The sequence below is a fragment of the Chaetodon auriga genome, chromosome 19 (assembly GCF_051107435.1).
Source record: "Chaetodon auriga isolate fChaAug3 chromosome 19, fChaAug3.hap1, whole genome shotgun sequence".
Lineage (NCBI taxonomy): Eukaryota > Metazoa > Chordata > Actinopteri > Chaetodontiformes > Chaetodontidae > Chaetodon > Chaetodon auriga.
In genome coordinates, this window is record NC_135092.1 from 7,171,451 (window position 1) to 7,191,078 (window position 19,628).

Below are 19,628 nucleotides of genomic sequence, written 5' to 3' on the forward strand. Positions count from 1 at the left end.
AGCTCACCTGCCTTCCTCTCGCTGGCACTTATGAGAAATTGGTTTTTAGAAATATCATCAATCACACACGGGCAGGACAGCCTGTCCGCGTTATAGAAAAGCATAGATAGTCAATTTGGTCTGAAAGAAGGAAAAAAAAAAAACACTTTCCTGTTCTCAGCAGTGGAATCATATGTCTAAAGTGAGCGTGCTGATGAATGCTGAAACAAGGGCAGTTTTTCCAAGGACACTAAATGAGATGGACATTAAACAGGCTGTGATCAACAACAGATCAACTGTGCAACCCTGTGCATAAAGTGACAATGCAACCATACTACAAGTCATCGCAGGTCTTCAAATACTGACGCCACTGACACGTGGTTAGGGTTAGGGTTACCCTCAAACGCTCGCTCGCAGCATGGTTAAGTTTAAGCCAGTATTGACACCCTGGGAACGAGCCTGAACTTGAGAGACTGATACGCAATGCAGTGACACACCAAGTGCATGATGAAAGACCACAGGCCCTCACACAATGCTGTGCGACAGCAGACTAAATATAAACACAACTACACAAATACAGTTCTGAGTTCTGCAACACCCTATATGGTCATGATATAATATGTGCAGACAAAGAAGAGTCTATTGTCTGGTTCCGGTTTCATTTGGGCTTTTTTTTTTTTTTTTTTTTTTTTTTTTACTTTTCTTCCCCGCAGCTTTTCTGTCTCATCTCTGTCCACAAAAAAAGGATTTCTTAAATTGCTATGAACATTCTGCAAGATAACTTCCAAAGCAGATAATAGCTTCAAGTAGGTTTCCCTGGGCTTTGTTAACAGTGACAATTACAACTCCATTAGTATGCAAGATGGCAGCTTATTTCAGATACATTAATGGGAAAAGAAAAAGGCTTTCAGTGTAGAATTTTAAGGACTTGGAGGGTTGGTTTGAAACCAGCAGAATACAAATACATGTCTGTTAAAGGCTGACAAGGTGGATTTGTTTTTTCTGTATCAGGATGGTCCAGTGGTTAAACAGGCCGACCTTCTTCGGTTTAGTCCCTGCTGACATGACTGTGCTCTGCCAAAGCGTCCTTGAACGAGACAATGGAGCTGCTGCTGCTGCCGGTGGAGTATTTTCAACAGGTAACTCATCACATTAGAACGAACCTGTTTCTCTAAGCCTGTAATCAGTCATCTGATTAATTTCATTTGTGGGAATCTGAATTACATCCAGCAACAGAATTGAATTCCTACACCCAAGTTCATACTATACAGTTTATTAGACTAGTTAATTAGCTGAACAGAAAATTAATCTATTATGATTCATCATTTTAGTTAACTGTCCAATGGAAAAACCTGCTGGTTACACCTTCAGACATGCTGAAATCAGCTTGTTTTTCCTTTGTTTTTACGTCATTATGTAACAAATACTGTGGGCTTTCTGACTTACTTATCAGACTAAGTAAGACTGACTGATCATTTGAGTGCAGCCCTACATTGTGTGAATAAGATGTTAGTTCATAACTGAAACGACGTCACGTATTTGAAGACAACACCGATAAAAAAAAAAAAAAGAAAGATTGAAAGATACCATAACAAAAACAGCAAGACTAGGCTTGGGAAGAGTTTAAATTACAAATCGCACAGCAGCGCACCCTGAGCTAAAGGTGGAGCATGGGGAAATGATCTCTTCCACCCTCTGTAACCCGCAACACACTGTTCCACTTTGTTTGCATGATTAACAAGAGGCCGAGCCGTGGGGAAGATCAATAAGCACTGGCCTTTTATGGGACGGAGTCTAAAGCTGTAACCCTACCTTTGTGCCCTTCCTTTTCCACAGCCAATTATGTGATATGATCAATACACATCAGTAATTGGATATCGGGGCTTCTTGTGGCAAAGGCCTGAAAAATCCATGGCTAGTGCAACATATTAACACTCCTCCTATACTTAGTTGCCACTAAGCAGTGCGCCACAGGAGAGCATATCATCTGTTTCATTTGGCAAAGAGAGAGAGAGAAAATACAATGCCGTTTATCCTCCCGCTGAAAGAGGATGCTAATGTATTACTGTGTGTGTGTTTGTGTGCGTGCAGCTAGGGTTGGGGGTGTCCATGGGGGAAGGGGGTGGGAACTGCTGTGCATCTCCCCGGAGCACAATCCAGATCCTAATCTGCTCTCTACCACAGGATTCAGCCACAATCAGTCTACCACCGCCACAACTTGAATTAAGACTCCCGACAACGGCCGGGTTCTGACAGCAGCTCATCGTGGAACAGGCCGAGTGTCAGCCGACACTGTCAGCTGACAGCCGCGGAGGAAGACATGTGCTAGTCAAGGCCTGGAAAGCAAAACTGATCGCTGATTAACAACTAACCAGTCAAAATGAATTCAAAAAGAAGAAAAGGAAAAAGATCTTCTGTGGTCTGGTTTGAGAAGAACTGCAGGGGAGAGATTCAGCCATCTGGCTCGCCACTACAGAGATGGGACCGTGGCCTCCTCTTTTTCATTCCTCTGTGGAGCGATGGCGCCCAGCAGAGCATGGCTGGCTCTGGAAAGATTCAGGCGCCATTCCACTGCATGCCCATGCTAATCACCCCCAACAACCGCGATGCAGATGGAGCCTCTTTACAAATCAGACGGTGGCCATAAGGCTCCATGATCTCTTTGTCCATCTCTAGTGGAATGGCAAAACTGGCAGCGTGTTGTCATGGTGGGTCGGATTCCTCAAAGTGTGACGTGTCCCTGGAGGTTGGTTAGGTAAGATAATTATGAGGGGAGTCTACCAGAATGATCCTCGGCTTCACTGGATGTTTCCACATATGCAAGAAGTTAATTCTATTGTCAGTTCAAAAAAAACAAAAAAAAACAACACTCCCCTCTCTTGACTGGATTTGCTGTAAGCTGCCTTTACATGACATCACTTAGATTCTCCCTCTCAGTCTGAAAGATTAGGTCAACTCGGGAGTTCCCCGCATAAACACTGCGCTCGCATTTCAGACTAACAGTACTCCCAGAAGAATGCAGGGAAGAGAAAGGCAGAAGAGGCAGATGAACGTTCCACAGGCTTTAGGTGGGGGAGTGTTCTTAAACACACATGATAAACTGCACGGCTCTGGTTTTCTGTACAGACTGGCTGAGTCATGTTCAAGCCGCTGAAAAACACCCAGTGAAAGACAGGCTGAGATGATACATAATGATATGATGTATTACAATGTGGTTTACAAACTTGCATCATTGGGCAGAAACACTTTGCTTTATCTGCTGGAGTTGTAATTACTCTGGATTAGATGTCTGATGGCACCGCTGCCAAAGCTAGTTTGACTCTTCGATGTTAAATAATTCAAGTCATCAGCAGCCTGGAACACAGGAGCGACACTTCTTCTCCACCTTGTCTGGTCCTGAATTAATTCCTTCCCCTCCCCTCCTGTTTTAATCATTCAAGAGTTTTGAGGCTGATGCCAGAATTGATCTCTGTTTATCAAATCTGAGCTCAGACATATTGAACAAATATCAGATGATAATATGGAAATGATGGAAAATTCCTCCAAATGCCCATTCTCCCATGATGCAACATTTTCCTGTTTGTTAGTGTAAACGCACTCTGGTGATTTTACTACATTTTAAATCTCAACGCTCAACCCTTGATTGCTCTGCAGCAGTCTTTCCACCTGACTTGTCGCATCATGGTCCACATGGCCCCCATTCAAATTGGGGCCCGCACAGCTGAATGCTCACTGCTTGCATTTGGATGCAGACCATTTGGACTTGTATGGTTTGGGCCATGCACCACTCGAGCGTGGGGTTTTCAAACTGGATTCAATAAAGCAAAGGTCACTGGTTAAACTGTAAGAACTATGATATTACTTAGCATTTAATCATCACTAGAATTCAATGATTATTGAATCATGTATCATATTTAGTGACTATCAATGCTTACATCCACATTAACATTCTTTTTTTAATATTGGGAAATTCAAATTGCAACCACTTCAGGGGAATTTAAGTGTTTGCATTGTGTGTAAAACCTGCTTCAGCACCACATCTTGTGGTAGCTGTGGTTTGTGTTACATGTAACACATGCAAATGTGCCAGGCATTTACTGTACGTAGGAAGTCAGAAATAAAGGGACTTGTTTGAATTCCAAATTCACTTCCTCTTTCTTTATCCCCCCCCGCACAAGCAGCAGGCCTGCAGAATTGCAATAGCACGTGCATGACCATTCATTTGCACTGAATGAATATCGACCTCAACTACAGTGTGATTCATTCAGCTGCTGCATTTTACAACAAGTACTTAACTGTTTTCCTATTAACATCTGCGCTGTATGCATTGTTCCTCTCGCCTAACACGACGAACTATACGCCTTTACAGTCTCACATGTATTTATCCTGTGAGAGCAGACTGTGAATGTTACCCCATTAATAAGTTTTTAATTGTTTGTAATTTTTAGAAGCATTGTATTTTAAATATGCTGTAATCAGGGCGTTATTGTAAAAGAGAGCTTGCTTTCAATGGCCTTTAAGTATGTAGAAATGGGATATTTATCTCGTACATCTCTGGTCTCTTAGTTTCTTGCTCAATTTGAAATAAGTACTATTATAGCACACATTGCATGGTAATGGAAATAATAATACTTTTTCATAAAAAGGTACAAAATAATTAAACTGTAGGAGAAAGACAACAGAGCTAAGTTTGTTGTCCTATAAAAACAATTACAAGCAGGTTATTGTGGTGGTGAGGTTGAGATGTTAACTGCTACCTGAATATATTAAAAGCAAAAAGTGCTTTAGTAAAGAAGTAATAAAGAGCAATAATGTGTAAAGTCACATTTCTTTGTCTCCTTGAAGCGCACTATGGAAGAAAATAAAAGAACCAGGAAGTACGTACGAAGGCTGAATTTGCTAAATTATATATATTGAACTTTAGTCTCTGGTCCAGTCCATTAACTCCGTTTGGAAAGTGCTTTTATGCGAGCACTCATCTCATCTTCTCTTCTTGCTCATCACTCGCTTACAGGAATTTTTTCGTAAGTGCTTCAACAGCATGTGTTAGAAAGAGTCTTGCCAAACTTTTTGCCAAAGTTGCTGCCAAAGTTCAGACTGTTTCTACACTCATCACGCAGAAATACAAGAGTAATTTCAGATCATCAAATGTGCTCTGTGTGCTTCATCATATTTTCAAAAGGTGTTAAACCGTTTTGAAACAAGGGATTCAGAGGATGAGAGTAAGATGGAGAACATGAGGATGAAAAATTAAGTAAACAAAGTTGTGTTCAGATGCTCAGGAACAAATAAAGAGACGGCAAACGATGCAACGACAGCAGCAAACAATAACTACAGGATCCACAATGATAGCGACGACGCTGTGACGACGGTAACAAGACAACACCTGGATGGAGCCACAGTGCTCTTATTCAACTGGGGTGCACAGATGATTCCAGATGACTCTAGATAGACACTTTAATAAACAGTCAGATAGATGGCTGAACAGGACAGATGCTGCAGGCAGCGAGATCTTAGGCCAGTGGAAACCTGTAGAATGAGCAGGCTAATGCAGCACCGATGACATGTGGAAGAAGTGTCTGTTCTTGGGGGTCTGGGGAGGATTTTACAGTATACCAGAGCTCACTTGTGTCCTGGTCTTGGTCCCTAAGGATGGAGGTGGTCTTTTCCATGTTTAAAAGATGGAGGAAATCCACCAGCTACCGGCGCTTAGATGGTGTGACAATGATACATGTTGTTTTTTGAAGAATTAGTAGTAGGGTAAAAATATATATGTGCATCCCTTGTTCACCTTTCCACATGCTGAATGTCATACAACCGTTACACCAGGGGTCCTAAACATTTACATTTATCCAAGGGCCAGAATATCACTCTCAGGATGAACTGGTGAGCAATGCACAAATTTCCTAAATTTATGAATATTTTGCAGGCCAAATGTGGCCCACGGGCCGCCAGTTGACTGCACTACACTACAGAAGCAAGCACCAAAGAGGTATAAACAAACCTTTCAGCACCTCTCAGCTGTTGTAATGCAGTTCAGGGCAGCTCTTGTGGCATTTCTTTTGAGCCTTTAGGAACATTCAGATGTTCTTGTACAGCTGGCACGTGAGGTTACATGTCACTCCTCTTATATGATCGTGCCTCGCATGACCCAGATATAATTCTGGGTTGTTCCAATGCTTTTATTTCTGTTCTGAGGATCACGGAGTGAGGTTGCCTGAGGAGGCATGAGCAAGGATACGAGAGATCAGCAGAAGTCTTTTAGGGAAACCACCGCAAGCCTTGTTTGGAAATCTGTTAGTGATTTATATTACAACATTACCGTTTTATACCAAAATTGACACACAAATAACAGAGCCAACTCAAGTACAGTACTCCTAGGATTTACATCTTATGTTTTCTGATTCACCATCTGGTTGAAAATAATGAATCTGAGAACTACAACCTTGTGCATTCATTAGTAACAATGTCTTTCCACAATTTTAATTGTTATTCCCATTATTTCCATTCAGGTACATGTGAGGGAAATCTATACCTTCACTGTTAATTTTTCACCCTATCTCACTTTTGTTTCTAGGGAATGTTTATTTTCAGGCCAGTATACCAAGACTGTCCTTCCACTTGACAAAGTTCAAGCTCCTTCCGGCTGGAAGGCATCTGTCCTTTTGAAGTGACCTTGAACAGGACACTGGATTCTTAGCAGCTCTGGGAATACTGCTCTATGCAATCTTACCTCAATGTGAAAAGAGGTACGATGCCCATAGCAGAGATCAATGCGCTGTAATGTCCTCTGATATATCTCTGATATATCCCCTGGGATTAAAGGAATACTATTCATATTTCAAATCTTATTCCTATTGGTTGTAGTACCAGTTTTCTCATTAGGTTCATTAGTCATCTACAGATAGGGTAACATCACTAGAAAAACAAGGCCTTCCAATTTAGCTGTATTGTCTAAACCACATATATGGAGATTAAACTGACTGCAAAGACAAACTACAGTAAGCACAGAAGATACAGAGTCATTTTAACATTTACCTTAATCCTCTCTTCTAAAGGAGTTTGGTAAGTTAAACCTACATCATACTGAGCAGGAATCATGTTCAAAGTTAGATCCATGGATTAGACAGACCGAATGAAAGTACTATTAGTACTATGACTTGCAGCCAACTGCCATAAGTCACTGTGAAAGACACATTGCTTGCCAGTGGCACTGACTGGCTGAGACAAAAGCTACTTCCATTCCCTCAAGAAATGACACATTGTTTATAGACCAGTTTTGGAAATGTCAACAAACCAGCCACGCAAATATCAGAGGTTACAGTTAAAATGACTTTCATGACCTTAGGAGTGGGATTAGCTCAGACAAAACCCTGACCGGGGCCTATTCCCTCCTTGTCAATCCCATTAGCTTCCAGTGGCATCGTCCCAGCTGTGCAACCCAGGACGGGTCCCTAACGAGCTCCATTAGCAGTATTACCTGCATCCGGTGGGTGCCAGGGTCACAGGGTCAACAGTAGACCAAATGCTGAGATTAAATTACCCCTGAGGGAGACATGGGTGGGTGGTTGTTTACAGTAGTCTCTACCCCCACCCCACACTGATCACTAACAGAGATTTCAGAATAGTAGGAGGGTGAGCATTTATCATACACTCTCTGATCTTACAATAAACAACAAATCCTCCAGGAAAAATCAGTATAATTAAAAAATCCACCAGGGTGTATATTAGAACAGGTAAAATTTGCAACTACCAAATTTTATGGAACACATAAATACTCTACCGTTGCTGGCCATTGCTTGGGATCCGGGGAGGTGGTGACTAACTGCAGGTTAGACTAAAACCGGGAAGACAAACTGGTGCAGTAACCCAGTTTCAAGCAGAAGCAGGCACTGGTTTTCTGCAAAGGATCTGTGTTAACCCCATTGTGGTCTATCTGCTGAGCATCAAGCAGCATACAGGAAAGGTTAGCCAGCTAAACAGCCAGATATTTGTTTTGTCAAAAGGTGGTGGAGACCAAACCAGAGCTAAAAGGAGACAACAATTGCAACACCAAAGCAATGCATCATTTCTCTTTTGTTGCAAATTTTGATGAGTTGCGAACGGATGGAACCTCATTTGACACAAACAGCATTTTCATGACTATCCATGTATACATACACGCCTGCAAACTCCAGATGAAAATGGTGATGAAATAGGCAAGACAATGAAGTTTATTATGTATGCTGAGCCCCCCCAACACACACACACACGAATCATGAGGGTGCCATATTATTCATTCAGACAGGAGAATTTTGATGAAAGGCGACAGAGCTTGCAGGTCTACATATAGCCACAGCTCAGAAATAGCAGAATTTAAGAAATAAACAACAAAAAAAAAAACCCAACTATATTTCAATCAGCTCCTGTTACTTGCCAGCAGCAGCCAATATTTCTGGTGGGAGCCGGACAAAGAGGAAGAACCTCAATTACTGTGAGTGGAAGCGGCAGGCTCTGTGTGAGATCTGGAGCCCTGTGGAGCACTGAGAAACTCCAGGAGAGCTCTGGGCTCAGCCAACAGATTCAGCGTGAACACAGGTACTGTAACATCTCTCACACACACTCACAAGCAAGTGCACGCACTCACATAGACAAAGAAACAAAAGCGCTGCAGCACACACATACATATCCGCCTGAGTCATCCCACAGGCATTCACAACTACCTCACTAACAGGGAAAAAAAAAAAAAAAAACAAAAACAGTGCAGAACACACAAAAGGCTTCACAGAGCACAGCTCGGTCTTGTCTTTCAGACGCAGCCTGAGGCGCTGGATTCTTGGTATGTACACTTTGAGCTCCGGAGCATCTCCAAACACCGCTGCTCATTAAGCATCCATTTAAGACCTTGAGGTAGAGAGGAAAGCCTTGCTGTCTTTTAAAAATACAATCAGGGATTTATTTGACCACTGAAATGAAGGTCATCTTGACAGCTTCTTTACAAGAGGTGCTTCACCTTCTCTCTTGCCCGGAGTAAGGCCGATAAGTCTGAACTCCCAGTTTACACAGCACAACCTTAAAAACATTCACTGTCCACACTGAAACACAAAAAAACCAACAACACAATTATGTTACAAGTCAATGACAACACCTATATCTCCTGATCAGCCTACCCTCTTAACATGGCGTACCTGCCCGTGTCTCTTATGTCATCCCTTGTGAAAAGCTCTGTTTCCCATCAAGCATTTTCAAATTTTTATTGTTACTATTTGCTTGTAACACACAGCCCGAGAGCTAGTTCAGACGTCAGGCATGTTTGGTTTAGTGCTTCCTATGTACATACAGTTCAGTGCTTTAGAATCTACTTCATGAATATCACAATACACAGTGTGACTTCCTCACTGTGACCTAGAACAATGCATGAATGGACAGTTCCCTTTTCAGCCACTCGAATGCATATCTTCACTGTTATTTAGTCAGTCACACTCTGCTGAGTGCTGCTTTTGCACTGCCCTTCCTCATTTTTATGCCATTAGACACATTTGCACCTGTGAGTCAAGCAGAGACTTCAGTAAGTCACCTTTCAGCTTTGGTTAAGTAGGTGTTAATCATGTTTGTTTCTACCAACAGCCATGCTGTGATTTTTTCGCAGGCATTCCAGGAGTTTCAGTTACTTGCTAAGAGCAAATGTTGAGTGTTTGTGAATTTGGTTGCATTACTAATTCTGAGCCTGTGGCGTATTCGCAGTTGCAGGTATGTCCACCCTTGCACTCACAGGGGGCTGGATCCATCCCAGCATACACCTGGTGACAGGTCACCTGGCTGTTACAGGGGTGATTCATATAGCAAGACAACAGCACTCACTTTCAAACCTGTGGGCAGTTCACGGGCCAGTACACCTCACCTACATTTCGTTTGCCTGTAGGAGGACATTTGAGCAACTGGAGCAAAGCCACGAGCGTGAATGATTGCTTTCAATTGCTTTTTCTATTAAATGTCAGACAACTATGAAAAGTTATCATCCATTATCATACATTCCTTCATTACAGTGGAAATTTGGCCTGTACGCCTTCACATTGCTTGTTTCGTCCCATTATCAGAAAAAAACACATTCAATGTACAACAATATCAGAGAAAACCAGCTCACATTTTAGGAGCAGGAATCAGCAGATGCCTGACATTTTTGCTTGATCGATGACTTAAATGTCTGTTAATTTTCTGCTGTTTGACTAATCCAGTAATTTGATTAGCACTACAACCCGTGCAGACATATGGAGTACACGCAAAACTCAAAACACAGGAAGTCCCCCTTTGGCATGGTTGGGTTTGAACCCAGGACCTCGCTAAGCAGACCAGGTGCAGGTATGACAAATCAAACAAACCCTTGACCGTCTCAAAATTAGGACCAAAGCATCCACTCTCAAATTCATCACAGAAAAAGTTATGGCTGCTGGGTGCACTGATCATTTGGCAAAACAATCAGAGATGCCATTTTATGGACACAAAAACGCCTTACAGGAACAATACAGTACGCCGTTGCTACGATGACTTCCCTATGAACTCTGCAGAATGCACTAAAACACAATGATAATGCACTGGAGCCCCAACTGGGATCAATGCCAAAGTTTAGAGTATTATTGTGATTACAACCTGTTAGCAGCAGCACACTGAATAGAATAAGTGGGTCAACAGATAACGAGAAGCACATCCCTTTTCACTGAATGTTACTCTTTCCGCTCTGATGCAAGTCACACTGCATTATCACCTCTGTGAACACCAACCACCTCTGTCAAACATGTTCGAGGATCCTATGACTGCTTAACCGCGAGTCATATTCAGAAACAAAGCTCAGTTTGGCAAACTATTAATCTCAGTGTAAGTGGAGACATTTGGGGTGAAGAGAAATTTTAGTGCTGAGCAAATAATCACTCGGCTTCTCCTCCTCTTGGTTCGGCTCAGCCACTGACTCGTCGTGTCCTGAGTGTTAAAGCACACACGCTCTGACCTTTTCCTTATCATAAATCACATACTACTGTTCTGCTGCCAGGATTTTGTTTAACCCAATTTGTCACTGAGGACACCCCTTCCACCCTCACTGCAGCTTCACACAGTGGGACTGAGAGCATGGGATTAGTGGGCGGATCAAAGCATGCCATCCAGACCTCTCTCTCGCCTTGTAATCATGGAAGTCAGTAGCTTCTGGAGCTGATAAGTCGGGCCTACTGGCGGTTACTGGGCAAAGAGAGAGAAAGACTGAAGGCTGGAGGGGCAACTTACATTTATTTTCACGGATTCGTCTCAGTTTTTCAAGATTAAATCTGTGAAAATAGAAAACAAAATGCCCATCGTGTGTTCCCAGAGCCCAATCTTAACTCCAGTGATTTGTCCGACAAACTGTCTAAAGACGTTCAGTTTACAGCTATGTAAAAACAGAAAAAAGCAGCAAATCCTCACACTTGAGAAGCATTTTGCGTGGCAAATTCTACGATTAACTCTTCAAGAAGCAACCCCATTTCTTCTGCTCACAGCCAGAGATGAATGGCTACTATTCTTGGTCCCTTTTAATTATAATCTGGATCTCTTTGGGATGGTTAATATCAAAAAGTCACAACTATTTCAAATGATACAGAACCACATTTGGAGAACACAAGCATGGTAAAAATGACTTATTATTTGTAGCCTATAGTAAGCTGCTTTTTGTCTTACTGTTGTGCTTTGTGGAGACACAACTGCAAGGCTTTGAGCGTTCAAATGATCCATGATTTGTCAGGGCTGTGTGAGTATTCAACTGAATGCCATTTCAAACAATCTAACAACCTGCTGCTTTCAATCTGTATTCTGCTGCTTGTTCGGGGTTAATCTATTATCAAAACTGCTGCTGATTCACTTTCTGTTCATCGACTGCTGGATTTAGCGCAACTTGAAACATGAAGGGAAAGGCGAGGAATATTACCAGAGAGAGGCAACCAACAACACAGACTGAGAGCGAGCCAGACAGACAGACGCAAAACACACATTATTATGACAGAAACAGGTCACGGAAGGTGTGCCAAGAATATCAGACAAATGTGCTGTCAGAGGGCAATCGCTCTGCTATGATAGCTGTTTCGGCCAACATGGGCATGACAATGAGGATAACCCACTACATCCCAGACGAGGGCAACTGGGATCTATTCACTGAGCCAATCCCCAGACTTCTCACCATACAGTAATGGAGGCTCACTGGTACTTAAGACCAGACTTCAGGGGGAGTAAAAGTCAATAGGAATGTTTGCCGCAGCACACTTTTTCTCCACTTGTGCTCCGCTGTGGTCGCATAAACTTCCTGTGGCACCGACACTTCCTCACATTGGCTTTGGAAACATGAATGAGCTGAGGTGGTGAGTGAACTTTACATAAACTGATCCAAACCTCTAATCGTGCCACCGTGTAGACTGATGTTTCATTCAAGTTCAACAGCATGCCAAGATGGTTATTCCTCTAGGAGTTCCTCTGCAAAAATACTTGCAGTAAAGTTCAGTTTGTCTGTTCTCGCCGACTCTTTGGCGATATGACAGCTTATCTTTCTGACAAACAGGACAACTTCCAAGGATTTTTCTTTGTCCAGTTGAACTGCCACACCCGCATTCTCCTCCAAAAAGGTCAACAAAAGAAAAACTGTTTCAAGTCAATTAACCTGGGACCTGTAAATGCTTTCTCTCTCTCAGCAGATTATTACTGTATCTTTGGTCCCTCAGGTCAGAGCTAGACTGACAGGATAACACTCAATTAACAGCCTGTAATCTAAAGCAAAGGAAGATGTTGCAGCTGTCAGTGTAGAAACCAATTCATGACACTGACTTGCATAAAACCTGACAATGAGCAATCTTTCAGTGGTTGCACTGCAAAATGTGCGGGGGGACAGAGATGGGAGACGTTCAACAGTATTCAGCTTGTTTGTAGAAAGTGAAACAACAAGCCAGCAAAGCACAGTTCTAAACACATGCTCAACTTGAGGTCTGGCAGTAGGCAACTACCACTTATGTGAGGGGGTGGCACCTCCTTCCTGCACCTGTGCAAACCTGAATGGACCCTGCATGCTTTGAAGCACCTACTGCACTGTGCTCCGCGAACATCTGTTAAACTGCTGTATTATCACAGATATGCTGATAGTGATACTGGGCTGGGGCCAAGATTTGGGCTTGTTCTGACAGGAAGGTTTCTGGTTCAAATCTGTGGACCAAGTGCGAAAATTCAGGAATGAGATGTTGTAAAATGTCATCCAGCCTTCCAAAACAAGGCAATGCATGGAAGATGTCTGATGATTCTGCCTTGGCAATCCCCAACATGTGAAAGAGAAGCAGAGCAATGCATATATACAGAGAGAGTGTGTGCACACTGACAAGACAGAGCCTGGGGGTGTAACTCAACCCATCATCTGCAGGTTAGAACTTTACACGACTCACCTGTGACATCTGGGGTCTGAAATTGATCTCCTTCAGGTCCACTGATCCCGGCGAGAGGTTGTGCAACATCTGGCACAGGAGCACCCCGTCTCGCAGGGCCTGTGCCAAGTCGAAGACGGCCGCAGAGGGCCACACGACCCGGTGGTTCGGGGGCAAGACCTTGCAGTCTATCAACCAACGCCCGCACTGTCTCCACTCCTCCATATCGGCTCCGGGGACTCTCCTCACAAAGTAACCGAGTCCTGCAACTGGTTCGCGTCGGGCTGAAAGAGGCGGTTCACCGCGCACAAGCAGGCGCTACGGTCGGTCCCCTACCTGCGCCCGGATGTCTTGCTCTTTCACTATCAGCTCGATAATCAGGCAATTTCGCAACTGTGTGTTAATCGCAGTAGGTCACCGCACTATATCCCCATCCTAGACGCATGTCAGCTGTGCTGTGGCCACAACATGGAAATGATGATGAAGGCTTGAAAAAGACTAAAACAACAAAACCGTTTCAACAGATCCACTTCAGTAGACGGCAGCGATGTGAGCAGAAAACAGGGGCGTGCTATGGGAATTTTCTCCTCTTCATTCTTAAAAACTTTTCTCAGCATATCCAATCCAAAAGGCGTGAATGGACGCTTCCAGTAGTGGCTAATAAAACAGCTGGATGCAGCGGTTTGTCATGTGTCGACTTCGCCAGTGTCTCACATTTCAGTGAACCAAACAGCACAGTCTGGTACACAATGTGGACAAAAAAAAAACAGCCTTTCAAGTCTGTTTAGGTGATGAGCCCAATGCCCGGAGTCACTCGCCGCATTTGCATTTGACGTTTCCTCAGGAGTCAAAAACAACTTCCCGTAATTTCCAGAGCGAACAATACAGAAAAGGAGATAACACACACAGAGAAGTCTCTCCACAGCGCCAGAATCTCCCTCTTTCCTCAACACAGTCTAAACAACGGCTGCGGAAACATGTCCAAAAAACATCTATCAGTGTTTACATTAATCCGGCTAACGTTACTTTGTTTGGTGCCTTTACGCACGGCCGAATTAGCGTTACGCGTGTGTGCAGCTTTGCTTTTCAGTGATTTCTGCCTCCCTTCCGCTCATGTCCCCTCTCTCTCGCTCTCCCTCTCCTCGTTTCCCTTTCGGACGAAGATGTTTAGCGGTCCCAACTCCCGACACGAGCGGCACAAATCCCGAGCAGAACGCGCGCTTGCTTCTTGCTCGCTGTTCGAGCCAGGTGGCAGGTCTCACGTGCCGATTATCTCGCGCAAAGGTAAGAGTTGGGGAGCGCGTTCACACTTTGTCAAAGTGGCTCCATACTCCAAGAATGTGAGTTTCAGGGAATATTTTTTTTTTTTTCAACTGGGAGTTGTAGATGCGCCCTCCGACGGGTGAAGCGCGCACTGCAGCGACAACTGAAACACGGGGATTAAAGGGACGTTTAAAAAAAATGGCAGTTTTTGTGTGATTAATCCCCAAATTTCTGTCCATCAGCTAGTCAAAGTAGTTACTAGTTTTCAGCGAATCTGCTTACAGTGAAGTGGATTATTATGAGTGGTCACATGTTTCTTTATTTAAACAGTGATTTTGGATTTTTATTAAACGTGCAGTCCACAATTTCATTTCATTTAAATCAATTCATTCAAATACTGTCACTTTTTTAGTGGAAAGGCTGCATTAAAAGCTCTGAGTGTGGACAGGGGAAAAGAATGTGTAAATAAAAGACACTGTCAAGTTGCCTTATGGGAAATGTAGGATTCACTGGTTATGGCGCTTGACCCATATTAAACAGTTTGTCAGCCTCTGCTGCTTCAGTGTTTACATTTTACTTTACAAGTGTCTTGATAGTGTCAACATTATGGGCAATGTGAAATTGCTGGAGTGCCCCTTTAATGTCATTGTGAACCCCATAACTACTACCACACACACACACACACACACACACACACACACACAGAGTCTCAGGTGTACAAACCACTCACAATGCAGTTATTGACGGGCCGTGCCTGAGTGAGTAACATAAAACAAAGATTTTCTGCTATTTAGAGCCGATGTCTTTCAATAGGACAACTGCCATGTTTATGGTTAGCCCTGCGAGAGATGAGCTAAACTGTTTACGAAATTAGTTTATGCATTATGTATTCAACTTTTACTTCTAGGGGCTTTTACAGCAACATCATGTTGGCAGTTACAATATAACAGGAATAAAACAGTGCCAGATAGATTCATGAAAAGAGTGTAGGCACAGCGAAAGCAGTCACAGGCAGGTGGAGGACAACGATAGAACAGGCTTGAGCAGTCAATAGATTTGGTTCAGTTTGTTGGGGGGGGGGTCGTGCTAAGATTCAGGTTCAGTTAAACTGTGATAAGAATATTAATCTGTGTGGCGGAGTATCATAAAAACACCACACAACCTTCAACCACCTTAACATCTCGGTAGAGTGAGGTCACGTGTTAGAATGCTGATATATCAATATGAGATTTGTAAATAAGCAACTTTTTGAACAAGTTTGCAAAAGGTTAAATCAGTGTGTTGTGTTTACAGTTTCCACCGCTCCCAAGTATCAGAAAATGTAGTTAAACATTTCAGCTTGAAGCTAACAGGTCAAGGCTTCACTTTAATGGAAAAAAATCTGTTTTTCCCCTCTTTGTTCACTCTGGATGTAATCATCTACACACCTTGATCCCACATGCCCTCTATGACATCCATGATATCCATGAATACATGAATCTTTTGCCACCATCACACATACCAGCTTTTTGCCACTCTTTTTTTTTTTTTTTCCAATTGTCTAATTCGCCAATTGTTCACCTCTTTAATCGGGCACCTCTCTTGTTCCTTTCCCAATCTCTCTCCTCCTCCTGAGATTTCCCAATGTCAGTCCTTGTTAATAAAATAATCACACTTGGTCAAGTAATCACTTAATTGTCATTAACATCAATATGCCACCTGTTTCTTGTTAAACCCTCCTTGTCATGTCTCATTACTTTCTCAGCTCAGTCATCATCGTCCCTTTCCACCTTCAGATTTCCACAGGGATGTAATACATTTGGCTAATTTATCTCCAGACATAAAATACAACTGCACAGTAAAGTCTGGTGTTCTGTGCTTCCTTTGTATCTGAAAGAGGGAGTTTTCTTCAGCTGTCTTTGCTGCTTTGTTTGGGACTGGCAAGTAAAAAAGGCATCAAGAAGACATATAGATACAACACACGAGATCATTTAAGAATGATGTGACAGAACTGCAGCAGTGCAGCCAAAGGTCCAGCTGCCAGCACTAGCTGCTGTTTTGTACTGCCCGTGACCCCACACTAATAGAGCCCTCCATGAGCTTTTGGAAGTGGTGAATTTTAATCAGAGCTTCCTCCTACTGCATCCATCCAAAGCACGAGCCCCTCAAGAGTAGGCCCCCCAGGCTGTCGATAAATTGCTGAGCTGACATCGCCTAGGTTTTCGCTGGCATTAAGCAGATAAACTCAGCTTCTTAGGCTCACCCACTCTCTGATGCACTTGCTGCCTTTAAGACATGTCTCACTGCAGAGCAGGGGCTTCATTTACTGTATATATCTTCACTTAGGCATCAACTTTTTCCAGGACGGCTGCTGGTGACCATTTCTGACTCAGAGTCCAAGCATGCAGTTCAACAATCACAAGCTTACAACTGATGTCCTGTCTGACACGGACAGTGTTTCATTCATGTTTCAACAATCCAGGGTCTTTCACACCCAGCCATTGGTTGAAGAGTTTGCAGGGATATGGAAAGACTGCAAGCAGAATTCCAGTTGGACTTGAAGGTCTCCTTTAGAACCATTCAAGATGGCTGAACAGTGATTTGAGCATTTCGACTTGGACTTAGTAAAGACTGCTTCCCATCTTGTGCAGTTTCACACATTACTTACTGTGGTGCACAGGACTGCCAGGGAGCCTGAGGCGGTTTTGCTAGCATTTACAGCAACTGTGGATGTGATCAGTCTTTCAGGACTGCTGGCTGTGTATTCCCCCAATTCACCTCAGGCTACTTGGCTGCAGGATTAAATCGCATCACGAACCAACAAAAGTCATTGTGGATCACCTGAAGATCAGTTTCCATGGGTGCTGTTGGGTGTGAGCATAATGTTGCTAAAATTCCTTTTCTATAGAGCATGCACATACAGTCTGTGGAAGTTTGGAGATTTCAGCCCTTACGGTTTCCTTTTTTCTTAAAACCAGTTCTGGGTGGTGCTCCTATACTTTCAAGAAGCATGTAGAGGGCAGACAAATATGACACTGGCTGTCACTGTGAGGGACAGCTATGTTTTAATGCAGAATTTGTTGAAGACTGCACCAGGTCTGGACTCTTAATGGTTCATTAAAACCATCCCTAACTCTGACAGGGCTCTGCAATCCTGGGCCATATAAAAATGGGCGAGCTGGGCGAATGGCTGTTGATAATGTCGTTTGCACAATGCACTCTGTGATGTACAAATGGTCTTGGAGTTTGGCTGATGGAGCCATGAGATCACTTAACCTTTTAAGACCTTTTGAACAGCCCCATCAGCCTAAAATAGGGCCTATAAATCTTTAAGCAGGGCTTTTTTTTTCAGGTGGCCACTGTAATGCTCACAGCGGTTCCAGAGCTAGTTGGAAAAAATGCAACCAAAAAGGTAGCTTGAGAGTTACGAGTGTTGCTTGTTCCTGTCCTCAGAGGTGAAGACAAAGGACCTTAACCCTTGACAGTTTCAGAGGAACTTTGCCAACTACCAGACTGTGGTTTTACTGATTACCACCCACTGTATACAATACAAAAATATTGTGTTCTTGAAAGAAGAGTGTGTGTACACTGTAAGGCCTGCCAAGACAGCTAACCGAAGGTCAACACATTTTAACTTGATCCTGCTGGAACATCCTGTTATGGCTTTTTCTTTAATGTCAGTATAACAGTAATTTCTCTGTGCACTTGAACCTGAAAACCAACAGATAACATTCAAAGAAAAACGCTCAGCATACAGCATGAACACAAGGAACTGGGGGGTGCCTGTAAGCTAAATGGCAAAATAATAAGCAGCAGCGGCCTGAAGGTTGATGACCGTGATGCTCGTGCATTAGCGTGATATGTAAGGAATAACAGAAGCTCTTCCTCAGGTGACTGAGAATGTCAGTGCAGGATGTGATCAGACTGAGTCAGTGACAGCAGTCTGTCCACAATAACACAGATAGGGATATTATAGTAGGGCTGCAGTGCATAAAATCCTTATTACATAGATGAATGCACATTTGAGAGTTCAGTGGCATAAAAACCACAGACACTGGTCTCCAGACATGTGGAAAAAAGTGATCTGGTCAGATGAATCACCCTTCGCCATTTTCGCAACAAGTGGGTGAGTGTGTGTGTAGCATACACTCACAGAGGGGTACCGGGCTGAATGCTTGACCTCTACAGTGAGGGGACCCCATGGCTCTGTTATGCTGTGGGGGGCATTTTGCTGGCATGGGTTGGGTCTACTTGCCCCCTTAGATTGATGGGTCACTATAAATCTATACAAAGTTGTTCAGAGTGATCACCTTCAATCTATGATGAAACACTTCTATCCTAATAGGAGTGATCTCTTCCAGGATGACAATACTCATCCAAAGCAGGCGACGGGTCACTGAATGGTTTGCTGAGTATGAAAATGATCCACTCACCATATCTCAACCCAACTGAACACCTGTGGAAGGTTTTTGTCCTGATGTGTGATGATGCCAGCGCTCTCCACCACCACCATCATGGCACCAAATGAGGGAACATCTTTGGGAAGAATGTTGCTCCATACCTCCAGTAGAGTTACAGAGACATGTAGAGTCAATGCCAAGGTGCACTGATGCGGTTTCTTTTAATATGTCAGGATATATGTGAAAGTGATGCAATAGTGCACTACTGCAAAGTAACATAATCAGCAATTTGTCCTTGGATAAGTAATGGTTTTACAATAGATTAATAAGCACTGTACATTTTGTTCCAAATTGAGTATATTAAAAAAGAGGCTCTCACTTTATCAAGAACAGCATTAGCTAATTTGCAATTAAGATTCCAGATATATGTCACATTAGCATAAATCGTTTCCTGAACAGAAGTGCATGCATGTGCAGTTCATTCTGCACACCTCGATACGAATTGACATTGTGAGGCCACGTTCATTGAGTCTCTACTTCCCCTCCCGAGTGTTCTTCTACAAGGTGGCGAAAAAAGAAAATGAAAACCAGAGATCCATTAATCAAA

General features: G+C 43.1%; 1 protein-coding gene across 9 annotated transcripts in view; it reads right to left on the bottom strand.

The window, feature by feature from the left end:
• The window catches only part of vav2 (vav 2 guanine nucleotide exchange factor), a 191,132-nt gene extending 176,456 nt beyond the window's left edge, over nt 1–14,676 (bottom strand). For all 9 annotated transcript variants that reach the window (XM_076758094.1, XM_076758093.1, XM_076758095.1 and 6 more), the window contains exon 1: nt 13,401–14,676. In XM_076758094.1, the coding sequence (XP_076614209.1) occupies nt 13,401–13,604 (204 nt within the window). In that variant the 5' untranslated portion in view covers nt 13,605–14,676. The remainder of the gene's footprint in view (nt 1–13,400) is intronic.
• Nucleotides 14,677–19,628: the final 4,952 nt, after the last annotated feature.